This window comes from Mustela lutreola, chromosome 4 (genome assembly GCF_030435805.1).
Source record: "Mustela lutreola isolate mMusLut2 chromosome 4, mMusLut2.pri, whole genome shotgun sequence".
Classification (NCBI taxonomy): domain Eukaryota; kingdom Metazoa; phylum Chordata; class Mammalia; order Carnivora; family Mustelidae; genus Mustela; species Mustela lutreola.
Window position 1 is genome coordinate 165092167 of NC_081293.1, and position 19451 is coordinate 165111617.

The 19451-nt window shown below is 41.3% G+C and overlaps 1 protein-coding gene across 3 annotated transcripts in view; it reads right to left on the bottom strand.

Moving 5' to 3' along the window:
• The window catches only part of DOCK4 (dedicator of cytokinesis 4), a 455246-nt gene that overhangs the window by 128979 nt on the left and 306816 nt on the right, over window positions 1-19451 (bottom strand). For all 3 annotated transcript variants that reach the window (XM_059171596.1, XM_059171597.1, XM_059171595.1), the window contains exons 17-23: window positions 14662-14818; window positions 9700-9797; window positions 9507-9590; window positions 9219-9319; window positions 6869-6950; window positions 5438-5608; window positions 960-1152 (exon numbers count right to left, since the gene is read on the bottom strand). In XM_059171596.1, coding sequence (XP_059027579.1) covers window positions 960-1152; window positions 5438-5608; window positions 6869-6950; window positions 9219-9319; window positions 9507-9590; window positions 9700-9797; window positions 14662-14818 — 886 coding nt within the window. The remainder of the gene's footprint in view (window positions 1-959; window positions 1153-5437; window positions 5609-6868; window positions 6951-9218; window positions 9320-9506; window positions 9591-9699; window positions 9798-14661; window positions 14819-19451) is intronic.

Genomic DNA, 19451 nt, shown 5'->3' on the forward strand with positions numbered 1-19451 from the left:
GCTCTCTGCTCAGCAGGGAGCCTGCTTCCTCCTTCTCTCTGCCTGCCTCTCTGCCTACTTGTGATCTCTCTCTGTAAAATGGATAAATAAAATCTTAAAAATAAATAAATAAAATAAAATTAAAAATGACAATACATCAAAACTTTCACTCAGTTTCAGAACACAAATCGATGGAAACATTTTAAGAACAAAGAGACAAATAAGGATCATATCAGGTCCCTGTAAGCCTCTCTGAAAGAAAAGGTTAAACTCTGTTGAATAAAAAAAATAAAATCGAGGTGGCTCAGTTGGTTGAATGTCTGCCTCTGGCTCAGGTCATGATGCCAAGGTCCTGGGATTGAGCTCTGAAAGGGTCCCTGCTCAGAGGGGGAGTCTGCTTTTCCCTCTGCCCCTCACCTCTGCTCGTGCTCTTTCTCACTATACCCTTTCTCCAATAAATAAATAAAAATCTTGTTTTTAAAAAGATTTTATTTATTAGAGAGAGAGAGAGAGAGAGAGAAAGGAAACACAAGCTGGGGAGAGAGAGAGGGAGAAGCAGGCTTCCTTGCTGAGCAGGGAGCCCAATGTGGGGCTCGATCCTAGGACCCTGGGATCATGACCTGAGCCGAAGGCTGACGCTTAACAGCTGAGCCACCCAGGTGCCCCAGTAAATAAAATCTTAAAAAAAAATAAAATAAAATAAAACCTGTAACAAGAAAATAAGCATGCCTGACATCACCACCAGTTTATGATCAGAATCAATTCAATCAGGGTTTTCATTCTTTCTAGAAATAAAGCTTTGACAGCCATGCTGCTATATTTGGCCACTTAATACATTTATTCTGCTATCCAAACACACAATGCTTTTGAGAAAGGAATTTTCTGCTTCCTCTTTCTAATTGCTTCTGCTGACCTATGATTACCAGGGGTAAGCAATGGCTTTTCAGAACATGTTTCATTCACGAGACTCACCACCTTACCTGGATTGGTATACAGCTGGCTCTCCACGGTTTTGCCGATGCACTGCAGCTTCACGGCCTGTAGGGAGTCATCCACATGCACGATGGTCGGCAGACTGCCCAGGGTGTCCTGTACCAAGTTGGCCACTTCCCTGACATCAAAGAGTTTCAGCAGCTCAGAGTACACAGCTGGGAAGGAGCTCAGAAACACAGCCTTGAAAGGAAGAGATTTAAATCAACTCCAAGATATGCCCCAAGAAATTTGCTGTAAAATGTCAATGAGTTTAAGACTGTGACAAATAATTTTGAATGATTAAAAAAATGAAGTAAGATGGATCCAGTACCTAAAAGTAAAAGGCTGCAATTAAAAAAAAAAAACAAAAAAAGCCATGTTTTAAAATGTGCAAGGGTGCCATATAATAAAACTGGGAAATTCTGGAAAATCACTGACATTAGCAAAAGGATTGGCAAAAAATCGCACAAAATCAGCAAAATGCAGCATGATCAAATAGAAAGAATGCTCAACCATGGCCGGGAAGGCCATCACTTATATTTCCTTTCTTTTTAGAGGTTTCTCAAGTGCTCATCTAAATCTCATTTACCTTGAAGAAACCAAACATGTTGATTCCCGAAAGCACTGAACTTATGGTTAAAGAAAAAAAAAAAAAAAGAGAACCAGAAGACCTAGATTTTATGTACTACTGGCTTGGCCTCTAATCAACTCTGTGACCTTGGACAAGTCACTTTAGCTCCTTGGGTTTCAGTTTTATCACCTGTAAGATCAAAAGTTCACTATAACAAACCTTTAGGTTGCTTTGAGATTTACTACAACCCCAGAACTGTGTGTACTAGGAATAATATTCTTTATGTAAGTGAAGAAGCTTGCTAACCACTTTTTCAGGGAAAAAAAGTGCTAGTATCAAATCCTAAGGGACACAAATTGGGCTAGGATGGTACATCAAAACAAACCCTGTCTTTTGAATTCCACAGAAGGAGAGCAATGGAAGGAAGCGTCAACCAGCCTCCGGTCTATCAAGCCAGGGGGAAGGAGGCACATGTTTCTAATATGCTAATATTCAAGTGTTAGCTGGCTTACCGATGAGATCTGACACCAGCAAAAAGTAGGTCGAGTCTACATGTGCTGATGATTCAAATACAGAGTCAAACTCAAATTCATGGGTTTTGGCATTTATCTGTACAGCAGCAGCAGAAATATTTGCAAGAGCCAAGACCCGTTTTTGACGCCAGAACCATCAAAATGCTTCAGGGGCTGCAGTCAACGGCTACGTTCTCCTTGACTCTTAAACAGTAGAGGTTTACTCGGATGCATTTAAAATTAATAACTTGGTATTCTCTGTTAAAGACTATATTTATATAACCTTCATTTCGCTCTACAAAGAGCTGAGTCATACAGATGAAGTTAAAGAAATAAGATACAATCAAATGAGCCCAGCCTTCTGATTACTGAAAAGTCAACTACATTGATATTCCTCAGGAATCTTTTCATTTATGTTACTTCTTTATTTATAGCTCTTTACTTCAAAAACGGATCTGAATGTGACTGCAGTGAAGATATGTGTATTAAAAAGTATACAGGCACAAGCACCTTGTGATAAGGACAGAAAGATAGTTGTATCAAGATATCTAAGCTAAGGATTTTTATTGCAAATAGGAAGAAAAGCCCAATTTTATTTTGACCTTCTTGGTAGCCAAGACAAATAGAGAAAGATAATTATTAGGAATTTGGGGCAGGGTGGTACATTCCTCTTCTGCTCTTAGGGATCCAGGGAAGGGATCTGTCCGTGGAAGGGGGAAACCAAGAGCCACAGCTCCAACCCCTGACTGGGATGGCAGTCCTGTTGGGGCCGGGCTCCCAGAGACAGAGTCATTAGTGAGCCAGGGTTAGGGCAGGAAGACTAAATGAGCATGCCGGAGGGGTGAGGATGGCCTGATCTGTGGGGTGCTATAAATTGATCGAACAGGAAGGCTTTCTGGGATGGCTGCTCTGCCTCCAGAAGACAACATTTGCCCTGGGTCAGAGCCCACAATGAAAAAATATAAAAGAGAGCAAGGAAACTGGGTTTTGGACTCAGACCAGTGGATATCTCTCGCTCTGGACATGCAGAATCCTAAGATGACCCCAAGATCTTTTCTCCTCAGTATTGTCCCTGTGATTAAGTTATGTTACATGGAAAAAAAGGATTTTGCCGGTTTAATGAAGGTTACTAATGAGCTGTTCTTAAAAAATATGGAAATTTGGGGCACCTGGGTGGCTCAGTGGGTTGAGCCTCTGCCTTCTGTTTGGGTCATGGCCATGGGGCCCTGGGATGGAGCCCTGCATTGGGCTCTCTGCTCGGTGGGGAGCCTGTTTCCCCCCTCTTTCTGCCTGCCTCTCTGCCTGCTTGTGATCTCTCTCTGTCAAATAAATAAATAAAATCTTTAAAAAAATATATGTAGATTGTCCATATGGGCCTGACCTAATGACATGACCCTGATCCTTTAAAGCAGAAGTTTTCTCTAGCTCATGGTGGGAGGATTCAGAGAGATCTGAAGCATGAGAAGGATTGGACATACTGTTGCTGGTTTTGAGGATGGAGGGGCCACAAGCCAAGGAATGCAAATGGGCTCTAGGAGCTGAGAACACCCCTCCTCTCCTCCAACCCCTTGCTGATAAGCCGCAAGGAAATAGGAATCTCATTCTTATAAACACTTGGGAGATTCTGAAAGTAAATTCTTCCCCAGAATCTCTGAAGAAGCCATCGAGGCCAACACCTTGATTTTGGCTATAGGAGACCGTAAATAAAAAATCCAATTAACCCTTCTTATCTACAGAATTGTGACTAAGTGGATGTTATTTAAAGCCATTAAGCACTTGGTTACTTGTCACGCAGCAGTAGAAAATCTCCGAAAAGAGAGCCATGAAGGTGTGAGGTCAAAAGGGCACTTGGAATAAAAAAAAGCTCTAGAGTATTCCCTTTCTCCCAAAACACAGAGGGAGGACACAGTCCTCTTTGCTTAATAAAGAAAACTAACCACTTCGTCATTTTCTATGAATTCTCTTAGCATCAGCCTAAAAGAAAATGATCACATCACATGTGCCTGGGTCATCTCAGGGCAACTGCTAAGACACAGTGGAAACATAACGAAGGAAAAAGATTATTTCCCTAACTTTATAGAAGGGAAAAGACCTCTTGAGTCCCTAGGAAGGCGTGTCACTGAAAAACCATGACTTCAACTTACTCTTAAAAGTAAGAGAGTATTTTTTCAGATGTGAATTTAAAAAGTTTTGTCCCTATTAACCAGTAAAGGTTTAAGATAAAAAAATCTCAACTACAGTAGCTTTCATCAAAGTAGTGAGTTTCTGAGACTTCTGATCTAAAGGAATACTTGATTAGCTTGTTGGATTATCTTTTTTAAGTATCAACTGCTGAAAGTCATGTTTGGCTAGTGGGCAAGTTGACTTTGAGGTATCTGGCAAGTTCCTCAAGCGTGGGGATTGTGCTATTGGCAACAGAGGTCAAAATGTCATTAAAAGGGCCTGTACTGTATCCTTGCCCATGTGTAAGAATTAGTTCATGTGTATAAAGAAGAGACCAACCAGAACAGGCACCACAAGTCAGAAAAAAGCACAGCACTGTCGTTAGAGGGTTGGTACATTTCTGGTTTTTCCCCATTACACGTAATGCTTTCCAAATGTCAAATGGCACAAGTTAACATGTTATTCCAAGGGATCTAGTTAGTTTTGTCTTCTAATCTCCCATTTCCCCTGCTAATTCTCAGTGATGATAAATCTCTAGTCTCCAGGGGATGGCAGCAAAGAGGCTGCTTCTCCATCTGAGAGGTTTTTAACCAAGTCTTTAGAACTAAAAGTGTATCAGAAGGATTAAGAAAATGTAGAGTAAGGTATTGAGAATGATTGCTCAGCACGCGTTCAAAGCCATGCTACTTGGAAAGTGGATAAACCCTGTCCTTAAACAAAACCCGTGGAGCTTCTCCAAGTAATAGCATTTGGCAACAGCGGCCCAGCACTGGTCAAGTAAGATCATAGCCAGGACGTTTAGGGTCAAGATATATAAAACAAAACAACATGCCACTTTAGCCAAGTCCCATACAGTGAGTCTCAAGTGGACAGATTAAAATGCGGTGCAAGGCTTGGGGTAAAGAACGGTAACAAGTCGGCTCCAGGAAGCTTCCTTCCTCAAGGCGGATGGTGACGCCGTGTCCACACACCAGCTCTTGTTTTGGGAACTGAAATCCAGGCTGCTGCAGACCAACAGTCTCCCCACAAACAGTGAGAGCAGCTGGAGGAAAGGCAACCTAACTTCTGCTGTGCTGCTGCTCGGAAGCTAGGGGACCTTTTTAAAATCTGCAAAGTTGCTCGCACTCCGTATATCAACAGGAGAGATGGATTGCTCATGAGGAAAACATCCCGCTGCTATGTAAACACGAATAAATGGGACTCGTTTTTGCTTTCCCAAGTAGAGATGAAAAAACATTACCTGTGATTGAGATAAGGCTCCCGACCCTTTGCTTTCTTGAGAAAGGAAGAAACGGACGGACATAAGGAGCTCCTGAATGCAGCAGCGAAATTCCTCTTCGTTTTGTCCACCGGTGGCGAGGGAAAAGAGCCTTCGAGACTGCACTATGTACTTAAATATATACTCTTGTGCCTGAAAGTGAAATATTTTAAAAAATTAGTCTCAAAGGAAAGCAAGAGGATTTAACAATGACACAGCATAAAAACCATGGGACAACATCAGAAATTTAAATTATTGATTTAAACACTAAGATCCACGGGAGGTTTTTGAACAGAATTTACTTGTGGGGGAAGTGCCATTTTTCTCTGATGCTAATCAGAGAAAATGTATAGCTAATTTGAAAATTCTTTCTAATTCTCAAGAAGTAGGAGCCTGAGATGCTTTCAATCGTCAGGTGGTTTTTAAAATGTAGTTAACAGGGGCGCCTGGGTGGCTCAGTGGGTTAAGCCTCTGCCTTCAGCTCAGGTCATGATCTCAGGGTCCTGGGATCAAGCCCCACGTTGGGCTCAATGCTCGGCAGGGGGCCTGCTTCCTCCTCTCTCTCTCTCGCTCTGCCTGCCTCTCTGCCTACTTGTGATCTCTCTCTGTCAAATAAATGAATAAAATCTTAAAAATAAAATAAAATAAAATGTAGTTAACAGAGAGATACCTGTTTGCTTCTCAACAATTACTGTGCTTTCCTGGCAGGTCCTCTTGCCACTTAGCATTTTACCTTCCATCAGACCAACGTGATAAATTTATAATTAGGAAATTACTTGCTTTACAAAGTGCATACCTGTCATCGTATTGTCTATTGACATCAAACGGAGTGGCACTCAACGACAGGACATGAGAGGACTCTCAGACCTGCTACTGGACAATTCCTTTGAGAACCTCCGTTCCTCATGAACACATTTGCACATGGAGTGTTAGCATCTCCATCAGAGCACTAAGGGACCAGACATGTGGGCAGCATTAAACCCTGAGACCCAGTAAAACCTCAGGTCTTCAAGCCACCCTATTCTCTCTCAAAATGTCAGACAAATTGTTCTCAAACGGCCTCTGTCAGGGTGTTGAAGGCAAGAGCCAGGAAACTGCAAGCTGAACTGCCCATCCGTGGTCTTCAGTCCTAAGACCTCCACTCCTGCCAACCCTAGACTTCACTCCAAGGGTTCTGGAGCTCAGAGGTACAAGGATTCAATCCCAAGCAGTTTCAGTGGGTGAGCCTGGCAAAGCTTCTTTCAAATTTCATCAGCTCTGGAGGAGCATAAACTGATTAACATCCTTGAATTGGAATGCCAGTACTATATCATCGCCAATTACTGTCTGTGTAGAGGAAAGCAATTAGTTTAGGCGTCACCATGCAACAGCTCTGTTTGATAACATTATCTGCTATCACCGGCGTGTCTTTACCTTCAACACCTCCTGGATGTGCTCTTGCCGTTCCGCTTCCGTTATCCTGTCCACGTACCACTTGAGGACTTTGATGAGATCTCTGAAACACAGGGGAAGAGAGACAGAAGGTGGACTTGGTCGAGTTCTCAGCTGAAAGCCAAAAATCCAACATTTTGATCATGAGGAGGCTTCTTTTCCCAAGTCCTCACAGCGTTCTGTCAGACCACTTCATCTCATGATATGAGGAATGTGCACACCAACATCACTACCCCTCTCTGAAGCTGAACAGAGAAATACTTCCTCCCATTGAGATTCTCCTGGATATGGCCATGTCCCATTGACCCTGCTGTTTCTGGCAAAGCTTCCCAATGGATAAACACAAACACCAGAGAAAAGGACTCTGGCCAAGAAAGGGCCTGGAAGTCTGACCGTCCATCTTGGATAACTGATAATTGGGATTTCTTCCCCAGTGACCATGTAAACAGCTGGATGAAATGCTCAGTTGGAGGCCAAAGCGGGTGTGGGGAAGGATAAGGCAACAACTCCCTTCTCCACATCACATGCCCATGGACTGATCTAGCCAATTCTCGGACCCGTGGGAAGAACAAGTCTTCTCATCAGAGTGCCTTAGTAAGAGAACTTCCAAAACAGCCAAGTTTGTTTTTTCTTATAAGGAACAAAATTGGAATTAAAAAAAAAAAAAAAAACACCAATAATTCTTAAGATTGCAGTCTTGCTACCTTTACCTTTGTTCTGTTCTTGGTTTCTAGGAAACAGAGCAATTTTTAACAATGTTCCTCTTTTCTCTCAGTCAGGGAAGAACGCATGGATGTATCACAAGGCAGGTGCTGCCAGGAATGTTATTTTGAAGATATAAATGTCAGTGAGTTTCTGACCACCCATAGCCCGAGAAGATTCCGTAGGCCTTATCTGTCTTGTTAGGAATGATTATCCTGCTCTCCTGGCCAACATGAAGTGTTAGAAATTACACCCTTCCTCTCCAGCTTCCACTGAAAATTTCAGTCACAAGTGGTGAGATGTTACTAGGGCCCCAAAAGTTAGGCCGAGTGGCAGAGTCAGGCCGATGTTTCTAACTATCCCTGATATTATATTTCACTCTCTGTAAAAATCATGATGATACGCCATTCATTGAAATGTTGGAGTATTAAATCTTCACATGCCTTAAGAGGCAATACCCAGGGCGCCTGGGTGGCTCAGTTGGTTGGACGACTGCATTCAGCTCAGGTCATGATCCTGGAGTCCCAGGACGGAGTCCCGCATCGGGCTCCCAGCTACACGGGGAGTCTGCTTCTCCCTCTGACCTTCTCCTCGCTCATGTTCTCTCTCACTGTCTCTCTCTCAAATAAATAAATAAAATCTTTAAAAAAAAAAAAAGAGGCAATACCCAACGTAACAGGATCAAATGCTTATTTGATTATTTATCTTTTAGATATCACATGATGGGGGGCAAAGGGCAAAAACATGATTCCATCTTTTTTTTAACCACACTTCTGGGAATAAATGATTATGCATGTACTTGGTCTTGGTGCTTCAAGTATAAGGTAAAAATACCAGAATAGCGATGGCAGTGTTAGAACAGAGAGAAAGAACTTTGGGGAACATTCCAGGGTTGTATTTAAGCAGGGTGAAAGACCAGAAAGATGTTATACATAGCAGAGAAAGAGAGACGCTGTTACCTTCTGGCAAGTATCAACTGGGTTGTAGGGAGGCAGGTAAGAGCTACAGCTTGTCATTATTCATTCACTTTAGCCTTGCCTGCAGAATAATCTGAGCTAATAGGAAGGGATGAGCTGTGAAAATGGCAGCTCCTATCAAAGGGTCAAGACCACAGCTCACCTGCTTAATGGCTTCACATGAATCAGCATGCATTAGGCAGGCAGTAGGAACTCAGTAAATATTAACAGATAAATGAATGAAGGGATTTAAAAAGATACGATGACCAAGGCTGTTTTCCTTTCACATCTCTTTCTTAAAGACTTCTAGAGTAAGCAAGGAATGTGGCGGTTAATTGGGGTTCTTGGCAGCCAGGCTGAAATAACCAGGCATTCAGACGAAAGAATACCACATGAAATGGAGACAAGAAGAAAACATTTTATAGTTTAAGTTTTAGGAATAGAATTCAGAAAGGCTTTTTTTTTTTTTTTTTTTCCAGGTCCTTTTAATCAAAGTAAGTTGCAGCCATTAAAAAAAGATGTGTGAGAAAGGAAGAGACTGACTCAAGAGACACTTCAGTTGTTGTGGTTCATTTCTCCCTACGCTCCCTTTTAAATTTTCCTATATTGCTGGTTCTGCGTGGAAAGGCTCAAAAGGAACTGCTTCTAAACCAATTACAAGATAAAGGCCTTACCTGTATGCAAGTGCCCCAGCAAAGTGACTCTCAATATAAGTGTCCATTACAGGTTTAAAATGATGGAATTTGCTATCTTGCAGCAAATTTATTATGTGAACCTAAAAAGAAATTTGAGGTTTATAAAACCAAATGCAAATTATGTTTTTTTGTTTTTTTTTTTTGTGGGGGGGAGGGTTCTTTTTAAATGACTTATGCTATTCAGTGCACATTTCAGAAAGAGCCTTATGAAAGTCAAGACCAAGAGACAAAATTGTTAGGATATAATTGAAGTGAATTTAAACTCACCAAAGAATCAAATACTTTAGACCCATATTTTTGGGAATTTTCATCTAAAATTCCAAATAATGTATCCAGTGTATCTTGCAGAAACTGTAAGATAAAGAAATAAATTAATAAAGAAAATATCATCTGCCCTTCCCCTCCAAATATTCTTTATTCCATGAATTTCCCAAGAGAGAGATAACGAAACACCATATACCTTTACTATCTCTGAGCCATCGATTTCTTTTATTTTAGAGAGACAGCCTGTGATCTTGTCTGGGTGGGTTCTCCATTTCAAGAGATCAAGCATATCACCTTTCCAACGAGAAAAAGAAGGTTAATCACCTTAGCAGAGAATTGTCTCTCACATGAAAGTGTTTCAGTGGTAAAAGCTTGAGTCCTATACATGTTGCCTAACCCTCCTGGTCATCCAAGTTTCAGGTTCCCCCAGACCATGACTAGCTCTCTAAGATGGCATTTATTGTATTACAGTGTATTCTAATTATTTCTCTCTTCCCAGTGCTCTTGATTTACAAACTCCTACTTATCCTTCAGTTCCCAGATTAGCTGTTGCTTCATCCAGGAACCCTTCTTTCCCGAAACCTCTGGACTGAGCTAACTATCGCTGCTTCGTGCTCTCACCTCACAGTGGCGCTGACCTCACTATTTCAGTTGTCTTTGTGCCTACTAGATTGTAAACTCCAAGAAAGAAAAAGCCAACATGCATGGGTACAGAGCAGGCAGATAGCTGGCAGTTGATAAATATTTGTTGAATCCTTTTCTGCCAAAGTGGGAGCTTCTTGAGGGTCAGAAACCTGCTTTATCCATACTTGTGCCCCCAGCACTAGCACTCTGCCCAGCAACCAATTCTACCTGGCAATGGAGGTCTTCTTGACAATGTGACCCGAACTTGGCAGGACAAGAAGGTCCCCTGCACAAGGATGACAAGTCTGGTCAACTGCTGGGTCATCTAGGAAGCCCGAGGACTTGAGAGGGCCAGTTTTTGGACATCATGGTCATCTTCCAGCCCAGATTCTGGGCAGGTGCAGGGCCCATGTCTTCCTTTTCCTTCCCTTCCAAAACTGACAAGACATGGGCCCGCGTCTACGCGGGTCCTCAGAGAACCTCTTCTGGTGAGGGAAAAAATCCTTCCCTCGGCTTTTCTGGGCAAAAGTTAGGAAGGCTCCTGAACATAGTGGCCAGCTTCACTAGTATCCAGAGCGAGCATGGAGACAGTGGCGTCTGGAGCCAATGACAGCAGGTAAGAACCGACAAGGCTTGTGTATGTGCAGGAGCTCACAGAGCAAGGGAACCTGGCGGAGCTGGCTTCCCGGGCTCAGTGGGGCTGGAAGAATAGAACAACCAAGAAAGAAGTCAAGAAGGCCCTCCCAGGCTTAATGGTGTGAACTCCACTTAAAAGCATTTCAGGAGAAACCCCAATGGGACTTGCTTAAAGACAGAAAGACCAACATGGTAACGAAAATCTGAAGAAATCAAAAATACGAAATTGAGGAAGAAGTAGTTGTGATGAAAAAGAAAGATGCTGTGGTGAAGAGAGATGAGAAAAAGTGTAAGAATCTTCGGAGGAGAGAGAGGCAACCTTCACCTCAGCCAGATTCAAAGAGAAAAACTTCACAAAGGACTTAATAGTGAGAAATTTAGTCTTAAAAGGAAATATTTATCTACATCAAACAGGGATAAGAGGATGGTTTAGAATTAGAAAAAATGAGGGAATTTGAAAAATAATGACTTGTAAAGAGAAATTTCTGGTATTTTCCATAGCAGAAAAACCTGCAAGTGTTTAATATTCATGACTAACTCAGACATCGTGGAGGTAGGATTGGAACCTTTTTAAAAATGACTGGTTACATGTAGAAGAGTAGGTATTTCCACAGAGGGAGACCTGCCACGTCAGAGGGAGCACCACATTCTTCTCCCGTCTGATTGCGGCCTCCCTCCCACATTCTTCTTACTTCCTGCATCCTACCGCATGATGCCTTCCTGCCCAGGCATCTTCTCTCACAGTTCCACAGCGCATGACCCTTGCCACTTACTCCTCACTTCCCACTCCACCTCCACTCCAGCTCTCATTCAGTCTCCCTCCTCTCTTTCCTGCCCCTCAGGGCAAGGTGTCCAGGGCCTACTAGCCCAGTGTGAGGAGTGTGTGCAGACGAAGGAGGTGGCAGCCCAGAGGCAGCGGTGGGAAACCAGGAACAGCACTGTCCTCAGGAGAGCTGGAGAAGAGAGGACGGTGGTCCAGACAATCAGATTGAGGTGGGGCTGTGGACCTTTCCCAGGAAAAGTCTGATGAATCTCTTGAGTGCTCATAATGGAGGAAAGGAAGAGTAAAGCCGTATGTTCCTCTGGGTGTAATTAATCATGTGTACAAAGTGCTCAGAATTAAGTCAGAACTGTCATCGCCTAGGTCTCTATTTTGCTGTCTGAAGATAGGTAAGTTGCAAATTAGGAGCTATGGCCTATTGCTGAAAATGCAAATTTTAAGCATTCCATTCAAAAAGCATTTAAGAGTATACTGTAGGTTTGACCTACCAAGAGCTAGAAAATAGGTGGATGACATAATCCCTACTTTTTTTTTTTTTTTTACTTTTAAATCACACTCTCAGGAAGAGACTGAATGAACCACCCATTATTTCGGGGAGAAGGGGATGTGGGCAAGTCAGCAACTGTACAATTAACTGTCAAGCTAAATTTAAGCACTGTTTTTAAACCTTTTTAAAAGTTGTGTTTAACAGCCCAAGGAAGAAAACAAATAAGCAAAACCATTTATTCTCTGATCCCTACTTTCAAGAAGCTTAAAGTATCTCCTTGATCTGGCTGTCCCTGATGTCCGGCAGGGTACTCCGGCCTTGGAACACTAGCCCTGAACAATACTGGAGTGCAGAATGGGTGCAGAGATTCACTTTAGGGATCGTGAAATGCAAATCTGCTGTTAGAAACTATTTCTAGAGACTGGATCACTTGCTAAATGCCCAATTGTAATGGAAATGGGATTTGTCTATTTTCCAATTTGAGTAAAACGAATACAAAGCAATTTAACTCCAATTTGGAACTGGATTACTTCTACACAGAAACGTGTGTTTAGCATATAAATTCCAGAAAGATCAACTGACTTCCTTCCTCCGTCTCATCTCTTTGAAACACAGTATTTATCGCCTGGTTCATTCCCAGCTGTGTTACACTGACAAGGTTAAACAAACCCAAATGATAATTAAGCACTTATCAGTGTCCAAAAAGGAGACAAACATTGTCCTTCATATAGTGAGATATTTAATATAATGACTTCTAAGTATGTTTATTTACCCATATCTACCTGAAAATGTTCTCCACTTTTACAAAGCAGCAACTTCTAAGTTTTAGGATTTGGTTCTGTTTTATGTACACAATTCTGTCTACCAACCTAAACCCGAGAACAAGAAAAGGTTAAGTTGGCCAAATACTTTGATGGGAGATAAGCTATTGCTAGGATTATCTGTGTGGTCGGCAGAACAGCGGCCCCATAGATGTCGATGTCCTAATCTCTGGTACCTGTGAATATGTTTACCTTTTACGACAAAAGAGATTTCACAGATGTGATAAGTTAAAGGTCTTAAAACATGGGCGACTATCATGGAATAGCTAGTGGGCCCAAAGTAATCACAAAGATCCTTAAGACCAGAAGATGGTCATAGCCATGTCAAGGTGCTACACTGCTGGCTCTGAAGACGTAGGAGAGGCCGTGAGCCAAGGAACGCAGGTGGCCCCATTGGAAGCTAAAAAAGGTAAAGCCACGGGTTCTTCCCTAGAGCTTTCAGGACAAATGTAGGTTCACTGACATCCTGATTTTAGTTCAGTGAAAACTCCCAAACTGTTCAATGATACATGTTTGTTGTTTTAAGCCAGTAAGTTTACAGTAATTATTCCTACAGCAGGAGGTAACTAATACAACCTGAAATTATTCTACCAGAGGCAACTGGTTAAATGTGAACCTAGGCTCTGTAACAGACATACAACCAATCCACACAGAATAAGTACAATTTCTGTCTGAAGGAGTCAACAGCAGGTTGATTTTCTTATCTTCATAATCTCTGTAGGGATGATTGGCTCCATAAAAAATAACACCTGAGGTGGGGTAAAGGCTTTATAAACTATATCCGGTTCTGTCAGTGAAGTTTTTATTTAAGTAAAATCATTCATCACTGAATACGTATAAACTCTTGATGTTTCTTAACTTGGTGATGGCTACCTTCAACCAAATGTATTAAAAATATGCAGTTGATTTTGAAAACTATTTCTCCAAAAATAATTTTGGAAGGGGAGAAACAAACCAACAACGAAATGTGAAAGGGTCATTGCCAAAGTTCTACATATATATAGCAGCACTGCAAGAGAAACTGAAAGGTAGCTTAAAAGAGGTTAATAGTATAATGTGACATTTTACTTCTTTTCTGATGCCATGTACTAAGAGAAGAAATATGTTTCCTTCTACAAATGCTGTTCTGTGACAGCAGAAAGAACTAATCGCACGTACCGATGTTTAGGCACAGGAACACTTTATGAGATTCAATACCTTATTATGAAGTGATTCTCAACATAATGAATCTGACTTATTAATATGGCATTCAGAACACTAGCCAGAAGCCTTATATGGCAACCATGAAGAATTAAAAAATATTTCATTTCCTTCCTTCATTACAGATGATGTTTTCATGACGGTTTTCCAAGGAGAAGAGCCTATTTTATTAATCATAACTTGGTAAACAATCACTGACATAAAAAGTATGGTAGAATAGAAAAGCAATATCCAGCTAATTAAACGAAAAACAGCCTTATTCCAAAGCCTATAATTAGCACTGTTTATGGAGCTATAAAACAAGAGAGATTAAATGGTCGTATTCTTTGTCTCTCCCTCTTCCTCTTTTTAAAAAGCGGCTGGGTTTTGAAGCATTGTGCACTTGGGTTTCAATACTGGGATGATTTTGAAATCTTTAAATTAGATGCATTAACAGACCATTGGGTCGCAAAGGTTTCCATTTCACTGGAGATCACACACAGAAGGATCAACAATTTTTCTAGTGCAAAGTTCTTAAATATAACACTGGTGTTTATTAAACGTGTCTACCAAAGTTCACAGGAGTGATTAAGTACAAGGGCTTTCAAATAAAACAGCATTATACGTTACCATTTTGTGTGAGTTTTGTGGAACAGAGAAAAGATGTTATCCAAAAAGACTCCTTTGTGGCCTTAATGGCTTGATGATTATTTCCAAGAAGGATGCCCTTGGAAAAGGGAAGTTTGAGGTAGCGGGTAGTATCCTGAAGATTTGTGTTTTCTTCACACTGTTAAAAATATTAAAAACAAAATATAAAAGGGAGGGATAAGAGACCTCATGAAAATTACTAAGCATCATTTCCATTTCTACTGTTTATGAACTGGGAAACATTCCACACAGGATTACAAATAGAATTTGGCTTTTAAGTAAAATACAACAAAGACAGAGAGAGAAGGAATTAAGCATGGATTTTGGGCTGGGACCAACTTGGGTCCCTCTCCCAGTTTTGCTACTTCTCCCAGGAGAAGCTCTATCACATTATCTGGCCATGCAAGATCACTATTTCTATCTCTAAAATCTCGGTATATTGTCGTAAGAGTTAGGTTCCATAAAGCCTTTTGCACAGTGCCTAATACAGAGGAAGTACACAAGAAATCATATTTGCAGTGACCACAGCATTTTTAAAAAAATGTTTAAATTCTTCCAACATCTCATCTGAGGTTGCTACTGAACGCCTCCTTATTTCGAAAACTGGCAATTAAAGGAAACTGTTTTTCAGGGTTCTCTAAGAGTCCTACCATGAGAAAGAAATCCCTACTTCACAGAAGACACCAGCTAACAAATGTAAAAGGAATTACAGATTTAGAATATATAGTTTCATATCCCTAATGTAACTCTTTAGTTAAAGGTTGTCACTTGGGAATGCTAAAATCGGCAGGAAAATCGTTGGATAAAAAAATTGGACATTTGGGATGCCTAGTTGACTTAGTAGAGAATCCAACTCTTGATCTCAGGGTCAGGAGTTCAAGCCCCACATTATGTGTAAAGATTATTTGAAAAAAAAAAAGATAAGAATTGGACATTCTTATGACACCAATGCACTGACACATAGATTATGACGTCCCAGAAGCAAGGGGGCAAATATAACCACATGTACATGGTTGGGGGGGGGATCAGGTTGATATTATACCGATGCAGGACAGGGCAAAAGCACGTAACAGCATCCATAATGTATTCTTACTACAGATGCTGAACTGAATCTAGCACAATAGCAGCTTTCACTTCCACTTCACAGTCAACACAATGAACAGAATGATATGCTGAACAATACCACAGGGAAGCATCCAGAAAAATCCTAAAGGCAGCACTTTTTGCAGGATGCTTGGCTTTGTCTCTTCACGTCCAATGTCTTAAGAAAAAAAGATTGGTCTAGACGAACTAGCACCGAAGCTAAATATGACATTTGGTCCCAGATTTGGATCAAATCTGAAAAGAGGTTTTTGTTTTGTTTTTGAAATTATATACTGACTTAAGTTCTAGATGAGATTAAAAACATTAATGATTAGAAAATCATTAACTGAAAAAGTAGTGTACAAAATGTGAATATTACGAAGTAACGAAGATGTCCTTTAGCAGGTAAATGGATAAACTGTGGTTCATCCGAAAATGGACACTATTCAGTGCTAAACAGAAATGAGCTCTGGAGTCACGAAAAGACACACAGAGTGAAAGAAGTGAAAGTGAAAGAAGTACAAGAAGTCAATCTGAGAAAGCTCCAGACTGTATGATTCCAGCTATAGGACATTCTGGGAAAGGCAAAACTATGGGACAGTAAAATGATGAGTGGTTGCTAGAGGCCATGAGGCAGGGATGAATAGGCAGAGCACAGAGGATTTTTAGGGCACCGTCATATTATAATGGAGATATGTCATTACTCATTTGTCTGACCCACAGAATGTACTACATCAAGAGCGAATCTTAAGGTAAACTATGAACTTTGGGTGATTATGATACGTCAATGTAGGTTTTTAAAAAAAAAAAAAAAAAAAGGTACCATGCTGGTGAGTGAGGTTGATAATGGAAGAGGCTATTCATGTGAATAGGAAGGCAAATGAAAAATCTATATCTTCTTCTCAATTTTATTATAAACCTAAAACTGCTCTATAATATCATTTGAGTAAAAAAATCCATGCAGAAAAATATCTAGAAGGATATATACTAGAGAATTAAGAGTTAACAACACCCAGATAATGAGAGAATTGTGTTTTTATTGTAAAGTAACTCTATACTTCTTGGTAATGATAAACATGATTTTAGGGGCACCTGGGTGGCTCAGTTGGTTGAATGACTGCCTTTGGCTCAGGTCATGATCCTGGAGTCCCAGGATCGGGTTCTGCATTGGGATCCCTGCTCAGCATGGAGCCTGCCTCTCCCTCTGACATTTCCTCTCTCATGCTCTCTCTCATACTCTCTCTCTCTCTCTCTCAAATAAATAAATAAAAATAAAATCTTTAAAAGTGACTTTAAACTACAGTTCTGAAAAATATTTTAACAGATATAGAACTACTATAACAGGTTATTTTGAATGTAAGTTTTAAAATTCACACAAACTTTATTTCTTTAAATATCCTCAAGGCTAGCATCTTGGTAACAGGTAAGAATTTAAGCACAAAATCCCCTTGGCATTCTAGAATACTGTGTGTGATTCATAAAGTATTTTTTAAATTTTAAATAATAAATCTTTAGGAAAGACCTAACACATTTAGAGAAAAAAATCAGATGACTACAAGATGTTCTTACTAGCACACCTGCCCTGTAACAAGAGTACCTATAAACACGATAAACAGCCTCTATAATTCTCTTCTAGTGTTACAACTCCAAATGCTTTCTTTTATTATTGGGAGATATTTCATGGAGACAGCAGAGTGCATGAACGACACGTATATGGTTTAGAGAATCATTGCCAAGTGAACACTTCAAATGCCTTCTTCAGAAAAAGTGCTTAGGCAAAGTAACATTTTGGAACCCTCGAACACTATCCCCTCCCGTCTTGCTCTTGGTGTCAGGCCTTGGACCACCCCAAGTCATAGCATGACTCACAGCACCCTACACTGCCTCCATTTTCTGCCTGGATCTGGTCTATGGCATCAGGAACACGGTCTGGTCTGCCGGCCCTCACCTGACTTGTGTTCCATCTGTCTAACCACCACTTACTGTGACACAACAGACATACTGTCCAGCTATTTCCAAGCCTTCTCTTCAGGAGCTGGAGCTGGCCCTAGTATGCTATGCTCCATCTGTTCACAGAAATTCTGCTCCTATAGATAGAGCTCTTATTCCCCCACCCATCAAATAATGGCCTAGTTCATGAGCCCTTCTGGCATGTTCCTAGCATTTCTGCTTGCTACAGTCATGTAGCTCCACTGGTAGTCATGGCCTGACCACTTCTGTGACTGAAGACATGATGGCTGTGTCATGTCCTTAGGGAGCACTGGGACTAGAAGACTTGGCTGCCTTCTCCTGGGTCACTCATTGTGGCCCCATGAGCGCCACCAGCAACGGTTTACCTCACCTCTCCTCCAGCCTGGGAAATCAAGACCTCAGCATCCGAGTCTGTCAGAGGTTTGACACCTTGACAATTGTCACAGCTCAAGTCTATCACTCTTAGTCAAGTGTAAACATAACCATTAACATAAATATTAGGACACAAAAGTTAATTCAAGATCTTCCGCCAAGAATACTGGGTGTGTGTGCATGTGCATGTGCATGTGTGTGTGTGTGTACTCATCAGGGAAGAGCTGGTGAAGAGAATTCTACCCATCTACTCAGTAAAGAAAAGCACATAATCACTCTTGGGTTTCAATGAACCTTTTGATGATAACATTTGCCAGAAGTTTGACACTGATTTTTTTTTTCCCTAGGTGGGTGGGTGGGTGTCAGGGGGGGGGTCCAATAGGAGTCAAAGGAGATAATGCTAGGTATGGGGTTAGATTTGGAGGTTTTAATCTATTTCTGAAAAACTGCAGTGGCCTTGAGAAATTGTACGGAAAAATCTCACAGCACATCTTTTATTGTTCTCTGAGGTTCCCAGCATGCATCCTTAACACATAATACAAACACTGGAGACTTTAAAAGCAATCCAAGCAATTACCATTTAGGATGGTTTATTCCACATAAGGCCCTGCAAAGCACTTTATGTGCATTTTCTTATTCTCATAGCAACCTCAAGAGGCAGGACTCTGGAACCTGAGGAGCTGTGTGATTTGCTCGACATGACATTACTAGTAAGTGTCAGAGTCAGGATTTGAACCCAGGTTTGTGTTCAAAACTACTGCAGAACAGTGTCTCCTTCAAATGTTGTTTTAACCAAGTTTTGAGTTTTGCTCTAATTCAGTAAACATTTACTGATTTATAGGTAACATATTGAATGGTGGGTAAGGCTAAGAAAACCCAAAAGGTTCACTTCTCTAAAATAAAGGTCTGTGTGTGGGAGATACCCTGGGAGGCAGCTCAGAGTGGTCTGTGAAGCTGAAATGGCTCCGTGTCCAATCCGCCCATGAGCCCTACAGAAGGAACGGCTGGGCTCCATTCTGAAACCACGAATGGAACGAGGAAGGTCACATGCCCTGGATGCAGTGGGGAGCAAGGCCAAGTAGGAGCAGATAAGGCACGACACTGGAGCTTAGGGACCTAACAGGTGAGGTAGAGATCATCTGTCATTTCATCTGATGAAAGAGAACCAACTGTAGAGAAACTGGGTTGGGGAGCACTGAAGAGAAGTGGTGTTCCAGAAAGTCGGCCTCTAGGGCAGAGGCAGGTATCAGCAAACACTGAAGCCAAGAAGGTTCCCCCGCCTTTTATGAGGCCATGCACGGATGATTAGCAAAAGCCAGGCGGTGAGGAAGGAAGGGTCAGCAGTA